General features: G+C 34.1%; 1 protein-coding gene across 6 annotated transcripts in view; it reads left to right on the forward strand.

The window, feature by feature from the left end:
- LOC150079026 (ELAV-like protein 4) overlaps positions 1 to 20574 on the forward strand; it is a 193203-nt gene that overhangs the window by 128902 nt on the left and 43727 nt on the right. For 4 of the 6 annotated variants that reach the window (XM_090383936.1, XM_090383938.1, XM_090383939.1 and 1 more), the window contains exon 5: positions 16641 to 16664. The exons of the other annotated variants lie outside the window; for them this stretch is intronic. In XM_090383936.1, the coding sequence (XP_090240062.1) occupies positions 16641 to 16664 (24 nt within the window). The remainder of the gene's footprint in view (positions 1 to 16640; positions 16665 to 20574) is intronic. 6 annotated transcript variants of the gene reach the window in all.

Consider the following 20574-nt stretch of genomic DNA (forward strand, 5'->3'; position numbering starts at 1 on the left):
TAAGCGCCTATTACTTTATTGAATTTTTAAGTAAATTTGACGTGTCTTAAATTAAACTGTGTAGTCATTATACAATTGCACTAATGTCATAATGTGAAATTTAATTCTTGAGTTAGGGTTTCGTAAGTTTGTATTTCGCACCTATCATTGTTAACTTTGGACAAGTGAAATTCATAATGTGGTTCCCAAATTAAACTGCGATGTTCATGTTTATTAACTGAACGTTAAGTGGTTGTGACCCATTGATTAGAACAAAACAGCAATTTCTGCAACAAGAATTCTAGCCAGAAATAACGTAGGCAGACAAGAGAATGATTTTTCTATTCGAGAAGCTCTATTTGCTGAATTTTGATTCAGTAAAAATTTGCTGAATTTTGATACAGCAAATTTTGAAGTAATCCTTAGGTTCTCAACCTGATACTTCGTTAATTAAAAAAGGCGTTTCTTATCATGATCCACCCGGATGACGATCTCTTCTCGGATACTGTAACAGTCATTACCAAGAACACCATTAGACGGCTTGTTTATGTGGCTTCTAATTTATCTTCGATTCGAATCGAAACCTCTCCAGACCCGTGGGGAACTTACTGTACCGTTTCGGAGAGGAATTAAGACAGGAACTGACCCTAGTTTCGCCAGTATTTGGTCTCAAGTTCACATAATTTTCTTTCAAATTTAACGGAGATTTCAAAGAATGAATTCACAATATGTACTTCCAAGGTAATGCAATAATTGCTGTGGAAGTACGTACATTCGAGGGTAATTACTGTATTTCCCTGAAATTACGTATTGTGAATTATCCAAATAGTTCTTTTGAGTACATTCCATTTTTTTCCTGATGCAAATTGGCAAAGAGCTTTCCCGAAGAATTGCATTTATTCATGCAACAAGAGCCTACACTGAGTTGCCCATACAGAGCTACACATAGACCACTTTTCCAACATGAAACTAGCTTCCATACCCTCTCATCTCAATTTCTTGTCTCTAACTGCTGTCACATTTAATTGGTTGGACGTGTTCCAGACCAATGTTCTTTCATCTGGCATCAAACAGATGGTCTGTGTGGTGGGTGCTCCCCACTTCCATCTGTATTGCAAAACTGGTTTCGTATTTTTCAGCTCTGGCTGCATTATTTTGCAGCATTGAGAATTCTAGAAAAGCGCGGTCTCATTGCAGCACCTCACATAGCCAATCAAGTGCGCGGCTAGTGCTGTTAAATCCCAGAAAACTGATGCCAAGACGTGCGGAGAGGCGGGAAATCCGAACTTTATTACTTGGGGGGGGGGGAGGGGAGAACGCATTCCATACACTTGAATATTCGAATTTGAAATTCTCATTGCATGCAAAAACTAGTCATGTACCGCACTTCTGTTTGCGAACTGCAAATAAGCTATGCAGATTTTCACTTAACTTTATCACTTCGTATTGTTTATCCATATCTCAAATGAAACTGCTTGTTAATTTTAATGTGCGACACAATACAGAACTCATTCTAGATGACTGACATTAGCGATAATTTTACGAGAATCATCTGAGTTTCTGAATGTCTCACATTTTAACTGCTCAGGAACCGCTGTTTTTATAATAATTTGTTTCTAGTTGACATTAAACTTAACCAGTTCCATTCATAAGAGTTGAAGCGGCTAATTTTTCCATGTATAGAAGCTTTATGGACAAATTTTTGCACGCTTCGATTGTAATTAGCTTAAAGTTTAGATTCAAAACAATTTTCCTAAGTTTATTACTCTTTTTTTTTCCCCTACTGTTGATTGAATACTCTCGTGAATTAAAATTCTGCATAGGTGTTTAATGTAGTAAACACCTGCGCAGAATTGGGAACTATCCATCAGCCAAGATTTTTCCCATAAACATTTTATTCCCATAAAAATTAAACGATTTGATTTTATTCTTTATTTAGAGAATCACATTAATTATCAAATCGGTTTTATTCACAACAATTTCATTGTTCTAAAACGCAAGGGACTATTTCTTCTTCGTATGCAGTACGAATAAGTAGCATTTAATTTTGAGATCGCACATGTGAATTCGATATTATTAAAAGCTTTACCAATCAAATTGGCTGTCATTCATGCTGAAATTTTTTTTTCTAGAAGTTTAAAACAATCACTTGCACTTTCCCAATTAATTTTCTTTAGAGTGTCTGCCAATAATTTAGGAGAGTAGGTTGAATAAACAATTCAAGAATATCCTGCTTCGTTCATGACATGTATCAAAATTAAATTTTTTTTTTTTCCTAAGGAAAGACTACTCGGAATAGTTGATTCGAATTTTGAGTTCGGTGATTGTAAGGTTAGATCTCAATATTTGGTTCGACTGTGTTCTTATTTGTTAATCCTTCCCCCTCCATTTTTAGATTTGTTCAGGAACACATTTAGTTTGACTAAATGTGTTCCTGAACTGTGACTGAAACCAAAATTGACAATCACAAAATTACAATTCGACAATTTCTTCCATTTCAAAAAGAGCAATTGCGCTTGATTTAATGAACCAAAGCCATCTGGTGGTACAAGGATAACAAACAAGTTATTATTGTACAAACAAGCATATTTCGGAAAGCAATAACAGTATCCGTCTGACAAACTATTTTCCGATTATGGCTTTATTCAAGCATACTGTAACTGTCTAATGCAATCAGCTAAGTTTCTGATAACAAGTAAATCGTAGGGCTAAAAGGTATTTCTACTCTTAAGATACTGATTGTTAATTTGAAAATATTTTAGGCTTAAATATTGCGAATTCCATTTCGAAAAGAACGTTCAAGACACACAAGAATTCTATACCTTCCCGAGTTAAAATTTTCGAAAAACAACTTTTCAACATTTTTAATAATTCGGAATAAACTAAACTAATTCATAACTGCGCACTCGGTCACTTTTAAGCGCACATTTTTTACATTAGCGTGGTTATTCATCAACGATTTGTTGTAAAGTTAACAGACTACTCTTATTCGTATTTGTCAGATTTATCAGAACGTTTTGCATAACTTGAAATTCATATGAAACTCAGTCTTACAAGCTATTCAAATGGAAAGCTCTCCATATGAACTGTCTGCAGTTTCTATTGAAACATATCAAGCGGCTTTATCACTCTCCCCTAAGATGATAATGATTTCAAAACGTCTCTAAAAATAATAAAATAAAATAAAGCCATCTTTATTGTTAAATCTCTCAAGACATGTAATGGATACTAGGTTTTTCATTTGTTTACGGCAAATATGGGCTAACTCTTCAAATCGGTATACGAAAGGTGAAGTATTAAAATTTGAACCTTTTTGCTTATCAGAGAGGTAAAAAACTATAAAATGTTAAAAAGGGTTCAGTTACATTGTTAGAACGTGTATTAAATTGATATTATATTTTGAATCTCTGTTCCATGCTAAAAACGGGATGAAAAATCGTACAAATTTTTTTTTTTTTTTCCCATAACAAGGCTTAAAAGTTTGCATTTAATCAACATGCGCGAACATTACTCTCTCATTGGCTATCTTTTATTAGGCTTCAACATTGCAATATTCTGAATACCAACGTACATTGTAAATAAATAGATCCCAGCTCTACAGAAAGCTTAATAGCTACTGCCATTATTGTAATAGTATGATTGATCGATTAAATATAGATTATTTTTCAGAACTCATCTGTGATATTTATCAGTACCGAAACTGCTACTTTATTTTGCCACTATTTAGTTTATTAAAACTAAATTAGCAGTGATATAGTTTAATCTGTTTTGAAGTAAGTCACTTTTTCCGGGGATTCGACTGAATAAAAAAATAAAGTTCATTCTTGATGTCACTTTACAATTGATACCCTGATTGATACTTTACGTGATCGTGAAAATGAAAACAAAAGATTTCTTTTCGTGAGATAAAATAGTTTTCCTTGGTATAGTTTTTATTTGTTTCTGTCTGGTGCGAAATTTCTTTTAAAACAAATTACACAATTTATACACACATGGCCCCGGGCTGCCTTTGTTAAAACAAAAGAACTAATTTCTTGAGAGACTTGAGTTGTAGATGAATATTTCAGAATAACTTCTTTCTAGTAGAAAGAAAACCTCTAGCCATTTTTTATGCTATTATGTATAATATTTGTATATCAGAATATCAGTGAATTTTAAAGATTTCAGATAATTTAATCACCCTTTGTGGGATGAAAAATTTGTTAACAATCTAAACCAAAATTGTACTGTTTAATGTGCAGTTAAATAAATAGTTCTGTTTTCTCTACTGAAAGTTCAAATAAAGGAGCTCAACCATAGTGGTATTTTTCTAAGTTTCTGCACGAGTGTATTCCGAGACACTGTTTAATATCGTTTATCAAGTAGTATTGAGAATTACAGCGATATGCTACAATTTGGTTAGAAATGTCTTTCATTCATTTCTGGGTTGTAGGATATGATTTAGCCCATTGTGGTAAATTGCTTATTGTCAAGTCAGAATGACTACTGAAACATTGCTATTGTTAAAATTAAACTGTATTTAGTAAAAGGGATACTTGTGCGTTAAAATCCAGAATTGTAATGGTGACAGCCCATTAGTGTTTTTTTTTTCTCTATCAGACTTTCTTAATTCACGCTCGCCCACAACCAAGGTAGAATGCGCCTTTTGTAAAGGTGAAGCTCAGCTGGATTCCAGTAATTGATGCAGGTGCTTAAATCCTATGGTCTGTAATCCTCTTTGAAGAATTGATTCGACCAGCAAGCATCGAATTTAATTTAACGTGGCACTTCGTGCATCAAAGAGAACTGCTACATCAATTCGTAGCACATCCCAATTAGCAATTTACAGAATGTAAATTTCTTAAGTTTCTCTAAGAATAGCTAAATGAGATGCTTAGCAAGCAAAAGATCAAATTAATGTAGCATGGGCTCATCTTCCATATGGAAAATCAATCGCAGGTTCAGAAAACTGGGGGTTCACCATCAGAGGCCTCAGAAGAGGGAGGAAATATACTTCGTAAATAGCGAATTATCAGCTATGACACAATCATTAATACCACAGTTGCAGTTCAACAAGCCGAACGGAAACAACATTAAACTTCTTACTGCTGGAAATTATTCATCTGAAATAATAACCAAAATGTATAGCAATTATGTTAATCATATGCACAGCGTGTGACTGCCTTTCTCCAAAATACTTGTAACAACAGGCCCCTTCTTATTGCATATTTGAAATAAGTTCACTTTTCTTTATAAAATTAAGGTTATTTAATAATTTTAGTAGAGATCAAAATAAAATTCAGATCAAAATTAATAAATTGTAATGGTGATATTTATCAGTACCGAAATTGCTACTTTATTTTGCCACTATTTAGTGTATTAAAATTAAATTAGCCGTGATCTAACTTAATCTATTTTAAAGTAAGTTACTTTTTTCACGGGATTCGTCTGATTAAAAAAAATAGTTTCATTCTTGATGTCACATTAGAATTGATACCCTGATTGGTTCTTATCGTGAAAATGGAAACGAGATTATTCTTGAGATAAAATAGTTTAGACTGGATACGGAAATAGTGTGTTCAAATGGACAACCCATTGATGTTAGTTTTTTTGCTTAGTTTTTTTAGAGCAAGCATCATCCATTTGGGAAAGTTCAGAAACTTTAAGAATTTGCAGAGAAATACGACAATAATGTATTTCTCGAACAAGTCTAAAATCAAATGTCTGTAAGAAACATTTAAATAAAAACTGAGTATATCAGATGCTTACGAAAGTGGAATATGATACATTATTCATCACTGATGCTAAAATGATTAAGAACAAAACCTGAAGAAGTCAAAGTAGATTTTCCTCTCATAACTATACGTATTTGATCTGCTCATAAAAGCTCTACGGAAAATTATTTCTATAATAAAGTGAAGATAGTACATAACCTGCTCCCCCCCCCCCCTTGCCAGTAATACATGGAATAGGCAACTTCTTATGCTGAGGAGCTGGATGATTTGTTTTAGAAACTGGACATGGCTTCATTCGAGTTTATCAATTTCTTAGTTACTTAACGGCAAAGATTATGATGGCGTTTTTATAATTTCCCAATATTGTCAACGAGAATATTCGTGTTATAAGATTCTTAACTTCTCTATATTCTGAAAAGTTGGAGTTTGGTGTTCAGTTTTGCAAATGGCTTTACAGTACTTCCTTTATTGAGACAAACCGACTGAAATATGGCTTTTACCGAAAGTGCGACTGCTCACACCTTTCACTTCTTCAGCATAGTTTTTCATGGGCAACTTATTTCAAAATGATTGATTCCCTTTTATGAAGGATCTTCAAGGATGTCATGTATTTAAATCACTCATACACTGAAGATTTACATATTGCATTCGATTCAGCATGCAATAGATTGCACACATAGAACATATACATTAAGATGTATACTGCAAAATAATTCATATACACAATTTCTTTTGAACACCCTGTAGAACTAAACTCAGCAACTGACAAAGTAAAATTTCGCTGAAGATTATTCTGAGCGTGCTAAATGTGCAGGCCTGTTAGTTATTGAAATCAAATGATTTAATGGTACCCGAACGTCCAAGTTGCACCTGGGAAGTTTTGAGAAACTGTGCTTTCTTGTCACTCTAAAGAGGAAAAAAATTCTCAAAACATTCATAGTTGTATAATTTTCAAGTTATAGTCACATTCTGCCTGTAACCACAGAGGGGTCTTTCCACAGAATCCTTTATCTGCTTCCTATTTCCTCCACTGACACAGACCTCTATGAAGTATTTTAGAGGCATTGCAACATTTTGAAAAATTCTGTAAAAATCGTATAATTTTAACAGAATCTGCCGTTGTAAATGGAGCTGTCTCTGCTTAATGTGGCATTGGCGCCAGTGTAGAATCGCCCTTAGGCGACTGAGTTTAGTGATTGCAAGGTCGCGAGACGATTGTTTTATTTCTTCAATAGTTTTCAGTTTAGAATGTTTTCATTTGGAAGAAACTTCTGAACCCCTTCAGCGTTGATTCCCATCCTAGACAGCTATGTAGAGTTTAAAATCCCTCTCCCATGAGACACTGGATTTAGAACTCTCGATTTTGACAAGATTAATTTGTTCAGTAATAGCTTATTATCTCAGTACTCACCTCAAAATCCGTGATTAAATTTTAAATTCATAAGAATTGGAAGTAAAATGTTTTTAAAAAGTAAAAAGCTTTTTTCTTCCGCTGCTTATGAATTTAAAATTTTAATCGTGGATTTTGATGTGAATAATGAGAAGCTATTGCTGAACAAATTAATGCGAAAGTTAACAGTACTTCAAGCCCTATCTGAGTAATTATACAGTTGTTTTGACAAGATCTCATGAACTGCGAGTTTCTTTTTGGTCCTGATCCATGATGTTGCTGTACTTGTGTTCTTGGTGTTGCACTATTTCATTTTATGTATGGTGCCACCCTGACAAGCAGCTCAGCGATAAGATGTGAAGTGGCTTTGAAAATCCAAAATAGTTTTCTCACCATTGCAGAATGAAATGCGTATTTAAATTTCCACTTACTGAGAGATCTGCTGGTATGGGAAATTTATCCTTTTAATATCGTTTATTCACAGCGATTTTTCCCCCCATCGCAGTTCAGTACATTAGCACAAAACTGTAATTATGTTGGCGGTAGATAGGGGAAATTATTCTAAACAAAAAAAAAAAAAAAAAAAAAAATGGGCTTCGTGTTATAGCGCCTTAACGGTTACCGATTGAGTTTGTAAAAGAAAACATTTTCCCTTAATCTAGTCTTAAAGAACTCGCTTTTTTTTTTTTTTCATAGATTACGTCCGTCAAGTATACTAACTGAACTTATATTACTTCCTAATGACTTACAACTAATTGTTTTTTTCGAAAACATCACACAGAATATTAAGCTTTGCGTTATGGAATAACGGGGTTGGCAGAAATCCTCTAACGTAAAGCTAAATGCTAATGATTTCTAAAAATAATTTATAACGTAGGAGTATTGTGCGAAAGATTCCCCCCCCCCATGATTTCTGAAGGCTGTTCCATAAATAGGATTGCATGATTATTTTATGTTGTGTTAAAGTGGTTTCTCGTACCTCTTCACGAATACTTGCCTCTGTCATTGTATTTGGAAGTAATAAATTCATTACAACTGAATGGAATATCGGTGCTGGAGGTTACGAAGTTGCTATCAACTAAAAAAGCAGATGTTTTAGACAACTATTAACTGATAGGGAAAACAGATTCACTTAAAGTTAATTTTTAAAGAATTTAATGAAGCTGGCGAAAGACAACTTATTAAATTACTTGATTAATGTATGACCAATGATCAATGTAGGGTTTTTTATAGCTAAACATGAATTCTGCAATTCATGAAGAATTAAGGGGAAACTGAGCTCCTTGGCTAGAAAACTTCGGTTAGTACCATTTTATAGCAAGTCTGATTAACAATTTGCACTGAATATACGAATAGGAATTCATTATCTGTTTTCTAGACTGCTAGAAGTATGCGATTTCTTTATATTTAAAGTGCTTCGTTATTTTGCAAAATAAAGTCGGACCCGGCCATAAAAATTCATGATTTAGTATGCATAACTGATCCAGCTCAAGAAGTAAGGCACAAGTAACATTCAAAGGCTTTCACAGAAAGTAATTAAGAAGACTTTGATGGGAGGACGAAAGGCATAAATCATCTTGGTCTTATTTGGGTCACTGCAAATTCGATTGATGTGATATCAATGCAGGTCTGTTCAGTTATGCAATGTGGCGACCCACTCTCCCTCTCTGAACTTACAGATCTCTCTCGGGAAGCTACGCGCTTTTTCCTCTCTAAACTTGACACAGATAGGAAATGATTTAACTGAGCCATCTCCACAATTACTTAAACAATGAGGATCAAACCTAACTAGGAAAAGACAGCACTTCTTTCCACAAAGAAGAGAATTGACATCTGCCTTCACTTCTATATTCAAAGTAGTAGAACACAAAGACCTTTATCATAAATAATCTTTGCTACATATTTAAAGGATTCCACATACAGATACTATGCTGTTGTGTGGGGAATCAAGAGATTGTAGGACTCATCAAAAGCTTACTTCATGGTATTTTCTCAAGTGTATCAATTCAATCATATTATGCACGTCAGCTATTTGGCCCCCGACACCTCTGCCTTGAGTACAGATTCCTTTGGGATTAATAGTGTCACAAGAACCCCCCCCCCACCTCCAGTAATATACTTCTGTGCCACACCTTTTGGTTATACTTCTGATTTTTAGGTGTCATAACTAGTTCAGGACCGAAGATGTACTATTACCATCCGAGAAAGTACTTCTCGAGGTAAACTTTCAAACCACTTACATTTCATGGATATCTCCCTCCGATACTGTAAAATTAAATCTCAACTCTTCCGATTGACCTAAAGATATGCACAGAAAAGCAATATAAAAATCAAATTCTGGCTGAGACTCTCTCTCCCATTCAGTTATAAAAACGGCCATGACATATGTGTGTTCCAGTCTGAGGTGGCACCCGGATTGACATCCATCTCCACCGTGTACTCTGTATTCAAGCAGAACATCTACAAATAGGCCTTCAGTATAATGTGTGTTTGAATGTGTGTAAAAAAAAAAAAAAAAAAAAAGGCCGTTTTTGCCACCAAGAAGCGAACTGTGGGGGTGGGGATTTTATGAAGCTTTTTTTTATTGCATATTTTTTTATATTTGTATATTTTTATTTATTTATCTATCCCCTTGTGATTAGATCCCCTTTAGAATAACTCCCCACTTGCACATCTGACTATTGACGTCACAGATAGGCTTGTGCTCAGAACAACAAAAGACACACACAAATGTTGTATATAAAAAAATCAGTTTATTATACATATTTTATTAGTTTATTATACATGAGTATATTAAAACCAAAATAATTAAATCATACATAAGACAACATGATTTAGTCTCACCTACATGTGTGTATATATATATATATCATAATCATACATCAGTTAAAATCAATACTAGCTGATATCAATCCTTTCCTTTCTAGATATATTTAATCCTGCATCATTTAATTACCATTAATAAAATATCAATTCCATTCTATCCCTTTCTACATATGTTTAATACTGCATCAGCTAAATACCATTAACACGAAATGCCAATTCCATTCCATTCCTTTCTACATATACTTAATACTGCATCAATTAAATACATTAACAAGAAATATCAATTCCATTTTATTCTCTCCTACATATATTTAATACTGCATCATTTAAATACCATTAATAAGAAACTGTGGGGGGGTGGAATTATTAAAAAGATGAGTTTATATTTTATATTTATTTTAATTATTATTTTTTTTATTTGTTCCCTTATAAGAGTTGTTGTCCACCTTATTTTAATTTCCCCACTTACACATCTGACTTTACATTACAGGAGAATTCCAGATTCAAGGGAACTTCTCAGTTATTTATAATTCCTTTCGGACAGGCTGAGTGTTCAAGAATGACAAACAACACACACATTAATATATAACATAACATTTTATTTACACTTTTATACACAATATAAAAATTATCAACTCTCAAGCACATGTTATTATTACTCAAATTTGCCTATGTATTATCAGTTATATATGGCAATTAAATACAGTGGTTTTGCTCTAAACAAGGTTATCCACTTCAATACAACTCAATCAATATCATTACAGAAAACTGCTATAGTTTCTATTTCTTTATACATGTTTCATAAACTCATAGGATGTTTGGTTAACATCATTTTTTAAATTAAATTCCTACTCTGTAAACTTATTTAGGAATTTCGCTCTTTTGATTTATTTAATGCCTTTTTTTTTTGTCTTGGGGATTATATATTCACAACTTCTCTAGGATAAATCATACATTTGATATAAATTTCTGGACTAATGCTTGTCCCAGATACATTTAGAAGGCTATCTCTTACTCTGTACTTCTTTACCCTTCCCTTCCAAAATATATCCTACATATATGTCTGAAAATTACTAATAATAATTATCTAATTTCTCTCCCTTGCCTTCCTACATATGTCTAATTATACAATAATCCAAGTCATTACTATCATTAAACATTCGAATCCTTCTTTTAGTTCCTTTCTCAATTTACTTAGTTATACCAGTCAAATTACAATTAGTATCCAACTTATCTTTACATTATGTGTATAATTTGTACATATTTATATATCTCACAGTATATTTCTAAACTTCCACTAATCTGCTATTAGGGTTCCTACAGTCTTTCATAGGTAAGTGAGAATACTATAGGCTAGTCACTTAATTTTTCTAATCGAGCTCCTCTGTTTTGGGGTTTCAGCTCCTTGTAGGGACTGGCATCATCATATGTCACGGGCATTCATCTCAGGACATCTAGAGGGATTTTCGTGAGGGTCAAAATTCTGGTACTCAGCTGAACTCACTGTCCTATCTGGACTGGGCTGGCACTTAGTGGTACGATCATTCTCCGTCGTTTTGGGATTGCTATCTTTCCTTTACTGTATAGCAAACTGAATATCTTTACAAAAAAAACGCTATAGCTTCTTCTCAATGGGCTACTTATTCTCAGGTTTCGCTCCTGCCACTCTAGCTATTTATTCTCAGGTTTCTGTTCCTTCTCGTCGAGTTACTCATCCACCTATGACATTGCTCCATCCTTTTTACAAAAAAAAAAAAAAAACTCCTTCGAAGCTCACAGCACAGCACTTTTTTTCATCTTACACGGGCTACTTCCATTCGCCACTTTATCGAGCTATTAATTCCGAGTTTTTGCTCCTTTCTCTCGAGCTAATGATTCTGCGGATTTCGCTCCCTTTCTCTCCACCTTATTAAAACCTTTCACAAGGAAAAACTCATAGGGTGCTACCCTCGTTTTCCCGCTCCACCTATTAAGAACTCTTTCAAGAAGAAAATTTCTCAGGGCGCTACCCTGCTCTTTTCCCACCACGACTAAATACTCAACTGTTAACTGACACATATTTCCTGCAACGACGAACCCTCAACTGTCCATGTTACTAACTCATCTTCGCAAAACACTCTCAAATTCTCAACTCTGTGTCTGTCACATTCTATAACACGACACAAAAACCGAACTGCCTCTCCTAACTCATTTTCCCAAACGCCGACGAGAATCTAAACTTTGTCTTTTCCTAACACATTTCCACACACCCCCACATACTCAACTCGGGGTTCTGACTTTACTAATTCATCTTCATAACCACCCACATAAAGCTCAACTCCGGGATCTGTGTCTAACTCATTTCTATAACCACCCACATAAAGCTCAACTCCGGGATCTGTCTCTAACTCATTTCTATAACCACCCACATAAAGCTCAACTGAGGGATCTGTCTTTCTTTCCCCCTGCTCACTCACTTTTTGTTACTCTGAATTCAGCAACTTCCCTCATAATTCCTGGCCGCCTTTTTTCTGAGTTTACCCAATCTTCTCATTTTTTCAACTTTCATCATTTCCTATTCGTCCTTTAAAATTTCTCAAGCTGTATATTCAGAGCTCATTTTAATAAATTTGCAAATTTCCCCCGGCAGTCCGCTGCTTTGAAGTTCGCCGTCACCTTCGCCACCCCTCGTTAAACTTAGCAGATTTATTTTACATGATCTAACAACCTTGCCATCGCCGACAGTCAGACGCCAATGTGATTGCTAACCGGAACAATTTGACCCGTATTTACTACCTGACCGATATCTAGGTGTCACCAGACAAAGGGATGTCCGACAATGTTCAGTCTACAGCCCTTTGTTCTTTCAGAGCCATAGTTATTCACACATGCTCGCCAATAGTCGCTGCCACCATTCCCGTTGTTATTGTTTGTTCTTTGCCATGGTGGGAACTGAAATGTACCCCTAATTGCTAATAGCTTACCGCTCCCTTCTCTAATTCAACCTTGTCTAATTTTAATTCCTTGCGAGTGGCCTAGAATAATATTAGTGACTGGTAATGTTTACTGTCCTATTTTGCTATTTCCTAAGCTTTATTTTAATTAAATCTCACTCATTTCTAAAATATTAAACATGTAAGATTTTTACCTCTTACAAAACATCAATTCCATTCTATTCCCTTCTACATATATCTAATACTGCATTATTTAAATTCCCTTAATAAGAAACATCAATTCCATCCTATTCCTTTATACATATGTTTAATACTGCTTCATTTAAATACATTAATAAGAAATATCAGTTCCATCCTATTCCTTTCTACATATATATCCAACATTCCAAATATCTTATATCTAATAAATTTCCCCCTATTTAATGTCTTTTCTTCCTGATTATTCTTTAAACTATCTTTATCATTAGGTATTTCTAAAGCCCTGCTCACTTGTAGAATTCGGCGGGGTGTCGTCTTTCGTCTTTCCAGTCAGGTACTGCTTGTCTTCACTGTCCAGTTTGGCGTCTTCCTATTTTCGAAGAATTTGGCGTAGTAGGGCTGCCAGGTAGGTTTAGGCTTCATTTATTCAGCCCGCTTGATGCACTTCTTCTGTTTCGGAATGGCTACTCTCATGTCGGTCGGGGTTCAGCACTGTGCCTTCCAAGATTTCAGGAATCTTTGTCTTTAACGGCAGATTTGATTCTACCTTTTTCTTGTGATAGATTCGTTTCATCTTTCACTCTTTCTTTCCAACTCCTAGACTTTCCGAAGAGCTAACATTGACTATGTTCCCCTTTCTCCTCGTCCACTTACTTGTCACAGGCACTTGCTATCGACACTTCCTTTCCCCCTCATTTTCCTTTTACTGCTCGATTCCCAGCTACAGTACTACACAGTCCTATACTTTTGTACACTTCCTTACATATCTGGGCTGCCCGACTTACTTTCTAAAAAAATCATCTCTCTTCCTCTCTACCCACTTCTTCACTCAAAGAAAAACTCAGTCTTCTCAACGCCTAACCCATTCTTACTAGCACCGACCAAAAAACTCAACTAAGTGTTGTTCCTAAACCATTTTCACTCACACCGACAAAAATCTCAACTTTGTGCCCCTTAACCCATGTTCACTCACCCCACAAAAATCTCATCTTTGTGCCTCTTTCCAATCCTTTCACTGCCTTTTTCCTTCATCTTAGTCCCGATTTTGCCACGCCTCTTCCCAGTGACTCCTTCCAATCTTATATCTCCTTTCAGATTTTTTTTCATTCCATTTGTTGGAAAACTTATTCCGTCGGCCCAGTAGCACGTGATCAATACTACCCTTTTTACAACCTGCTGGATCTGCTGCCATCCGGTGTGCCCTTTGATGTTGCCGATTGTCCAAAAACAACTCTACCCCTCACATATAACGTCTTGTCTCCATAGCATTCTAAAACCACAAAAAATGACATTAGTGACCACAGCATCTATCTTTGGAAACTTGTGTGCTGCTTAAGAACCGACTTCCGGTTTGCAGTAAATTTCCCCTACTATTTCGACCCTGCATAAACATTAACTTGTTTGTCGCGCCAAACTCCATGCTGTTTTGCCATAGTATTCTCCGTCTATTCCCTGCTTACAACGGAAGTTAATGCTAATGGCTCTGTTTTCATTTCTACTACCCACTAATTTTATAATTCCTACTGAATAATTCTTGTTATTGAAACTGCGGATATTACCATTTTATCCTACTAACGGCAAGAATCCAAAAGGAAACTAACTTTCAAAGTCTTAAAAAAAATTTTATTTTTTGTAATATTTTCAAATCCTACAATCGACGCCCCTTCCCAAAAAATAATTTATATAAATTTATATTTAGAATTTAAGGCAGGCAAATGCATTTGTTGTCTCTTATGTGGCAACGTGAATGGTGATTACAATTCTCCCCCACGTTCCAAATGCCCTATTAGTACAGTAATTTTAAGAATATTTTGTAAAAAAACAAGTCTAATTTTATTTTTCCACCTTTTATTTATTAAATTGTCCATACCGAGTTTTTATAACTTGGTTTGGGGACTACGCCCTGTGGTCCGGAACTCATCCCCTTCCCTTTCCATCGTTAAATCGCCTGAATACTGAGTGTGCAGTATTCTTTGTTCTCAATTGGGAATGGTAGGGATTGACTTTCGTTTTGAAATGTAAAGGAATGGGGGGGGGGGTCTTCGACTTTTAAGCGCACTTGAAAGGATTACTCGCTCATAACTTAATATTTCAGTGCTAATTTGTTTGCTGAATAGTACGATGAACCAAAAAATTAACCCTAATACTGTATTCCTAATCTTCACCACTTAACATGTGCCACTAGAGAATTTATTTTTATCAGTTAAGCGTCGTGGAATGGATTTTTCTGACGTCATGCACGAAAACAGAAACCTCGTCATTAGTTGCCTGCCTTTATCGGAAGCATCGGCAGATAAAATTAAGTCATTTTTGTATTTCAAACATATTTTAATGTCATTTATATTGGTGTGACAAAATTAAATGGCAAAATTCACTCATATAGGAGTATTATGGAATAATGGGTAATGTTTTTGTTATATGGACATTTTTACATAATCTCATCATTGGGAAAAGTTCAATTTACAAATCCCATTAACTCCCAGACTGAATGTTTCTCAGATCAAGACTTAATAGGATTTTCAAGAGGCAGTTAATTATTATTTTGAAGAGTTTCGAAGGTATAGTATAAATAAAGCTCTTTCAGCAGAAAAATTAGTTTAGTCGAAAATGAGTTACTTGTTTACTCTCTTAATGAAGACTTACTCTGGGACAAACATACTGGAGAACACACACGTGGTAACACAATTAATCCAATTTAATTCTACATTACCAGTGTGATAAACTTGCCAGAATAATGGGATTTCAAATTAGTTAGATCGCTGCAGTTTTTAAGTATATCGCTGTAATCAGAATTAAGAGCTGCAAAATTTCACCTTTTCAATGAGCATAGTTCTCTGTTTAAATTAAAAATGAAACAGTGAATTTTTCATTAAAATTACTTTAATCTTACTAGCGAGTAAGTTTATTTTGATATCATGGCTCAAGATACCTTATTAAGAATATGGCAGATATTTGCAAATGCAGCATACTGGCAATTATAAAAACAATATCCTTTAGGGGTTTCCTGCCTAATTGTCATCGGATTCGTTATGCAGTTAAATCACTTATCTTGCCAGTCTCCTTTTCTACAAAGATCTGTTCATGAAAGCTTATAATTAGAATAAATTTTCGATTCTGTGATCACTTGCCTATTGGGAAAATTAAAATGACACTTTAGGACACACTTAGCCATTAGTACTTGTATCAAATAAGGGTTATTTAGCAGCAGATTTTAGTGCATATGAATGGAACACGTAGCATAATTTGCATGCAGGCACAATAGAATGCATGAACTTTGCTTTCTACATATGGAAAAGCTTAGTGTTGAACAAAAAATTGTCTTAATTTTTGAACTGCACTTTCATTCCAAATCAAAGCCTCAATTTTCCTTTTTGATATGCAGTCCTGATAGTTATTTAAGCGTGTAGTTTTTTTTCTATTCGTTTTCGCTTGTTTTTAATACTTTATTCAACCAAACTTAAGGCTTTAATAACTCGTAAAGGTTATTTATGAGTTTTGTTTTAAAGCATTTTAAGCAGAGTAGCTTTAAACATTGTCGCGCGCGGACTTAATTTAGATATTGTGTGATATATTAGTAAAGCAGCTTTACTCTTCCAATAGGTCTGGCACAGCAAGCTGCTGCAGGTTGGTAAACGTTTTAAACATCCTGGTTTAAGTATTCCTTTAGCTGGTTACGGTATGTTAAAGGTTTTTTAATGATTTGTCTGTATTTTTGGTTGAAACACACACATACACACCATCTTCAGAACTTAACCATTTTGCTACAGTTAAACTTGTTTTTTTATCGGTGAAAAATTTAAACGAATATTTTACGTTAAAATAGACTTTTCAGCCTTTGGGTTAATTGACATTTGATGTAATCAAATGGTCAACGCTTTTTTCGTAGCAGAGCTACGGGATATATGTATTTTTTTCTACTAATATCTGAAGAAAATTCATTTTTAAAGTGAATTACCTCTGGCTGAAATGCTCAATTGATTTTAATGTGGGTTAATATTCGTGACAAATAGTTTCCCGATAAGTTATTATTTTGATGATTTTGTTTTCTATAGTGAACCAGATGACGATTGCAGACCAGAACTTGAAACACCATCACAGAGTGAACCGTAAATTTCAGGCAGATTCTTGGTAATAGAATTTGACACTAATTATGCACAGAAGATAAACCATTTAACCTATTCAGAAAATGGGAAATGGTGTATACACAAATCTCACTAGTGTAGCCTATAAATATATTCTTCAATTCTAGGCTAAGTATTCAAATGGGGAGAAACTTTAGCACCATTGAAGATGCCATAGGGCAGGGAAAGTTCAGCCTAGGAGTTTACGTAATTTCTTTTTAATAAGCTTTTGCTCTCTAGAAAATGCACATAATTCAAGAGGGATTTGGAAAAACTAAAGATTGGAAATGAGGAATTAAAGAATTTGGCTATAAAAGATGACACTCAATTACAGATGATTGAATTAAGATTTCTACTTCGCAAATCTCAAAAGTACACAACTTAGGAAAGCAATTAAAGTTCACTGCGATTTCACATTGAACGCTAAGCAAATTGCAGATGAATGTGATTAGCAATTTTTATTTAATTCCAGTGCTTGATTTAGTAACTTCCGTTTTTCTGAAAGCAAGGAACGTAAATTATTAACATAAAATATATTTAATATTTAAATGTATTTTGAGGCAGTACACTTAATTCTGCTAACGTTTTCAAAATCATGGAACCCAATATATGGAATATATAAATAATTTCTGAATCTAAGTGTGAAATTTGTAGCCCAGTTGACACTAAATTTAATAATATTTTTATTATTAAAAATATTCATTTACACAGAAGTACTTGTTTGCAATAAGATCAATGATTTTAATCTGGACCTTTTTGTTTTGTCTGATGTACGTCGCAGTGACTTACGAAATTTATTAAAAATCGTCTTCTATTATAGTACATGTAATAGCGGTCATCTTTCATATTTTTTTATATGAAATATATAACTAGCCAGTTTAATAGTTGGTCCCAAACGGTACTTTTTTTTTTTTTTTTTACGAAAGTAGTATTTTATCCTGAACAATGCCATTTAAAAATCCTATTCACTTTCATTCAGGTTACTTGTAGTAACGGTAGCTTCGGAAGTACAAGTTTGCTGAATTTTAAGACTATTCTCCAACGTGGTTTACAGAAAAATAATGAAAAAAAGACAATGGCGATTTGTGAAGTTTAATATGTGTAGTTTTATATCTCGATTTATAGATGCTAATTCTATAATACTGTATTCAAGAGCAAGTTAAATGCCAAAATAAAATTAAATTATCCTTATCAAGAACATTCAGAAATTTATCCCATTTTGTAAAGTTCAATTTTTAAGTTCTTCAGATGAAGATTGAAGGGCATAGTATGTGAATAGCTTGATTTCCTACTAAGAAACGAACGTATTTGGAAGCAAGAACTTTTTTCTAGTTGGGCCCGTTTATGCTATCTAAGGGAATATCGATTTCGAGGTTTGCGACAGTAATGCTAGATCGCCTCAGTTTGAGACAAACTTAATTCAGTATATAAAACGAGAAAATGCGGTCCTATCCATCAACAGTATTGTACTATGGCTACAGGTTTTTTCTTTCCCTATTGCCAACTTTATCCTTCGTTTTTGTCTCCATTACTTCAGTAGTGACAAATTAGTTTCTAAAGGAGTAGGTATTTTAATTCAAGTACCAAAGCAGTCCTAAGTTTATTTTTTACAAGATTCTATACTTATGAATACTACAAGCAGGTACTAATTGTCATTAAGTGTACTCATTTTTATCTGTATCGCAAGATATTCAATATAGAAAAGTCATTTTTACCTCAGTTTTATAAATTCACGTAGTAAATTTAGCAACACAGATTTTTCTTTCATCGAAGTCTCTTGGTGGTTAGAAAGTACCACGGACCGAATGAGTCTTCAATTTTGTATAGCCGAATTGAACTCGTTGCCCCTAAAAATGTACACTTGCTGGATTGCCTAATATTATAAATGCCTACAAAACCTTCCGAAGTTGCACTTTCAATTATGCGACAATCTACAAAAATTCGTTCAACTTTTTTATAGAAAAATTTTAAAAAGCTTATTTTAAATGACTGAAATTAACTCAAAATTAGTTTCTGTGCGGTTCATATTTATGTCAGATAACCAAGAAGGGCAATTCGTGAGATAAAGGATCCTAAATGTGTGCTAAGCAGCAGTTACAAACAACGGGACCGTAGCATATTATGGGACTTTCTTGAATTGCTAATCACTCTTCTTGGAATTTGTTTATTACTGAGGCAGAAATCGAAATTTACCATCCTCCTTAAACAGGCCCGAAGAGTTTCAAAATTTAGACAGTATAGATGAAAGAAATATATACTTGGAATGAGAATCATATTTACAAATCTGCCTGATAACGCCTGGCTGTTTCGTGTTAGCATGTGCCAGGCATAATTTTATCCACGAAAAACAATCCATCCCAAAGTAGCAAAATCCTACCCCCTCCCCACCTCAATTCCTTCTTTAGAGAGCTAGTGGTAAAACTTCAGAAAGTGATCTCCCAAATAACAGGGCACCGGACAACTCTTCCGGTGCCCTGTTATTTGCTTAAATAAACTGACAATTAATTAATGTGAAGCTGTGTTTTTATGATTTTCTATTTTAATTGTCAGTTTCGTTTATGCAAATTTTATCTTGGAATCATCCTTCAATTTTAACAATTTTTTTTTTTTTTTTTTAATCGAGCGAATTATGGAAAGGAATTGGATATGATCTTCATGTATGTTCTCGACTGAGAATTCAAATTATTCATTTATCTGAGTTGATAAAATGAGTGCGGTAGGAGAGATATCCCATATATGAATAATATTGGTGGCTAAAACTTTTTTTTATTTAAAAATGATAAGTTTGCGTATAAAGTAAATCATGCGACTATTTTATCGACATTAAATTAAAAGGGCAATATCCCTTGGTTGAAATTTTCTGCAATGACATATTGGTGATTCATTTGACCAATGTATCAGAAAATACTCCAAAGCAATTCTCAGTATTTTTGGACTTTAACCAGTAACTTTTATCTTCCAGATGCCAAACGGGAAACAATTATACCTGAATGAACTAGGAAACATTTGTAGGAATTTTGTATAGGGTATTTAACTTTATAATTAAGAGACACTGCCTTTCAAATGTCACTCTGGTGTGAAGGAGTGAAGACTGAATTTCTACTGTAAGATAGTAGCACAAATTCTATTAATAAAAACTAGACCTTTTTAATAATGAAGGTTAATAATGCAAGGTTTCTTATTCACAATAAAATCGAACGAAATGTTTGCCCAATAGTCATAAATAACTGTCAATTCTGTGCTTATCTGTTACTGTATTCTTCATTAAAAAAAATTTGTGATTTCATTTAATTTTAATCCACAAAATTAATTCAAATTGTATATTACAGTTTAAGAAGTACATTACAGTTTATAGTTCAAGAATTCGACGATAACGCATTGTGTTAATCACCAAATAAAAGCATATGGGGTAG

The sequence above is a fragment of the Mastigoproctus giganteus genome, chromosome 10 (genome assembly GCF_048544385.1).
Source record: "Mastigoproctus giganteus isolate SK-2022 chromosome 10, ASM4854438v1, whole genome shotgun sequence".
Lineage (NCBI taxonomy): Eukaryota > Metazoa > Arthropoda > Arachnida > Uropygi > Thelyphonidae > Mastigoproctus > Mastigoproctus giganteus.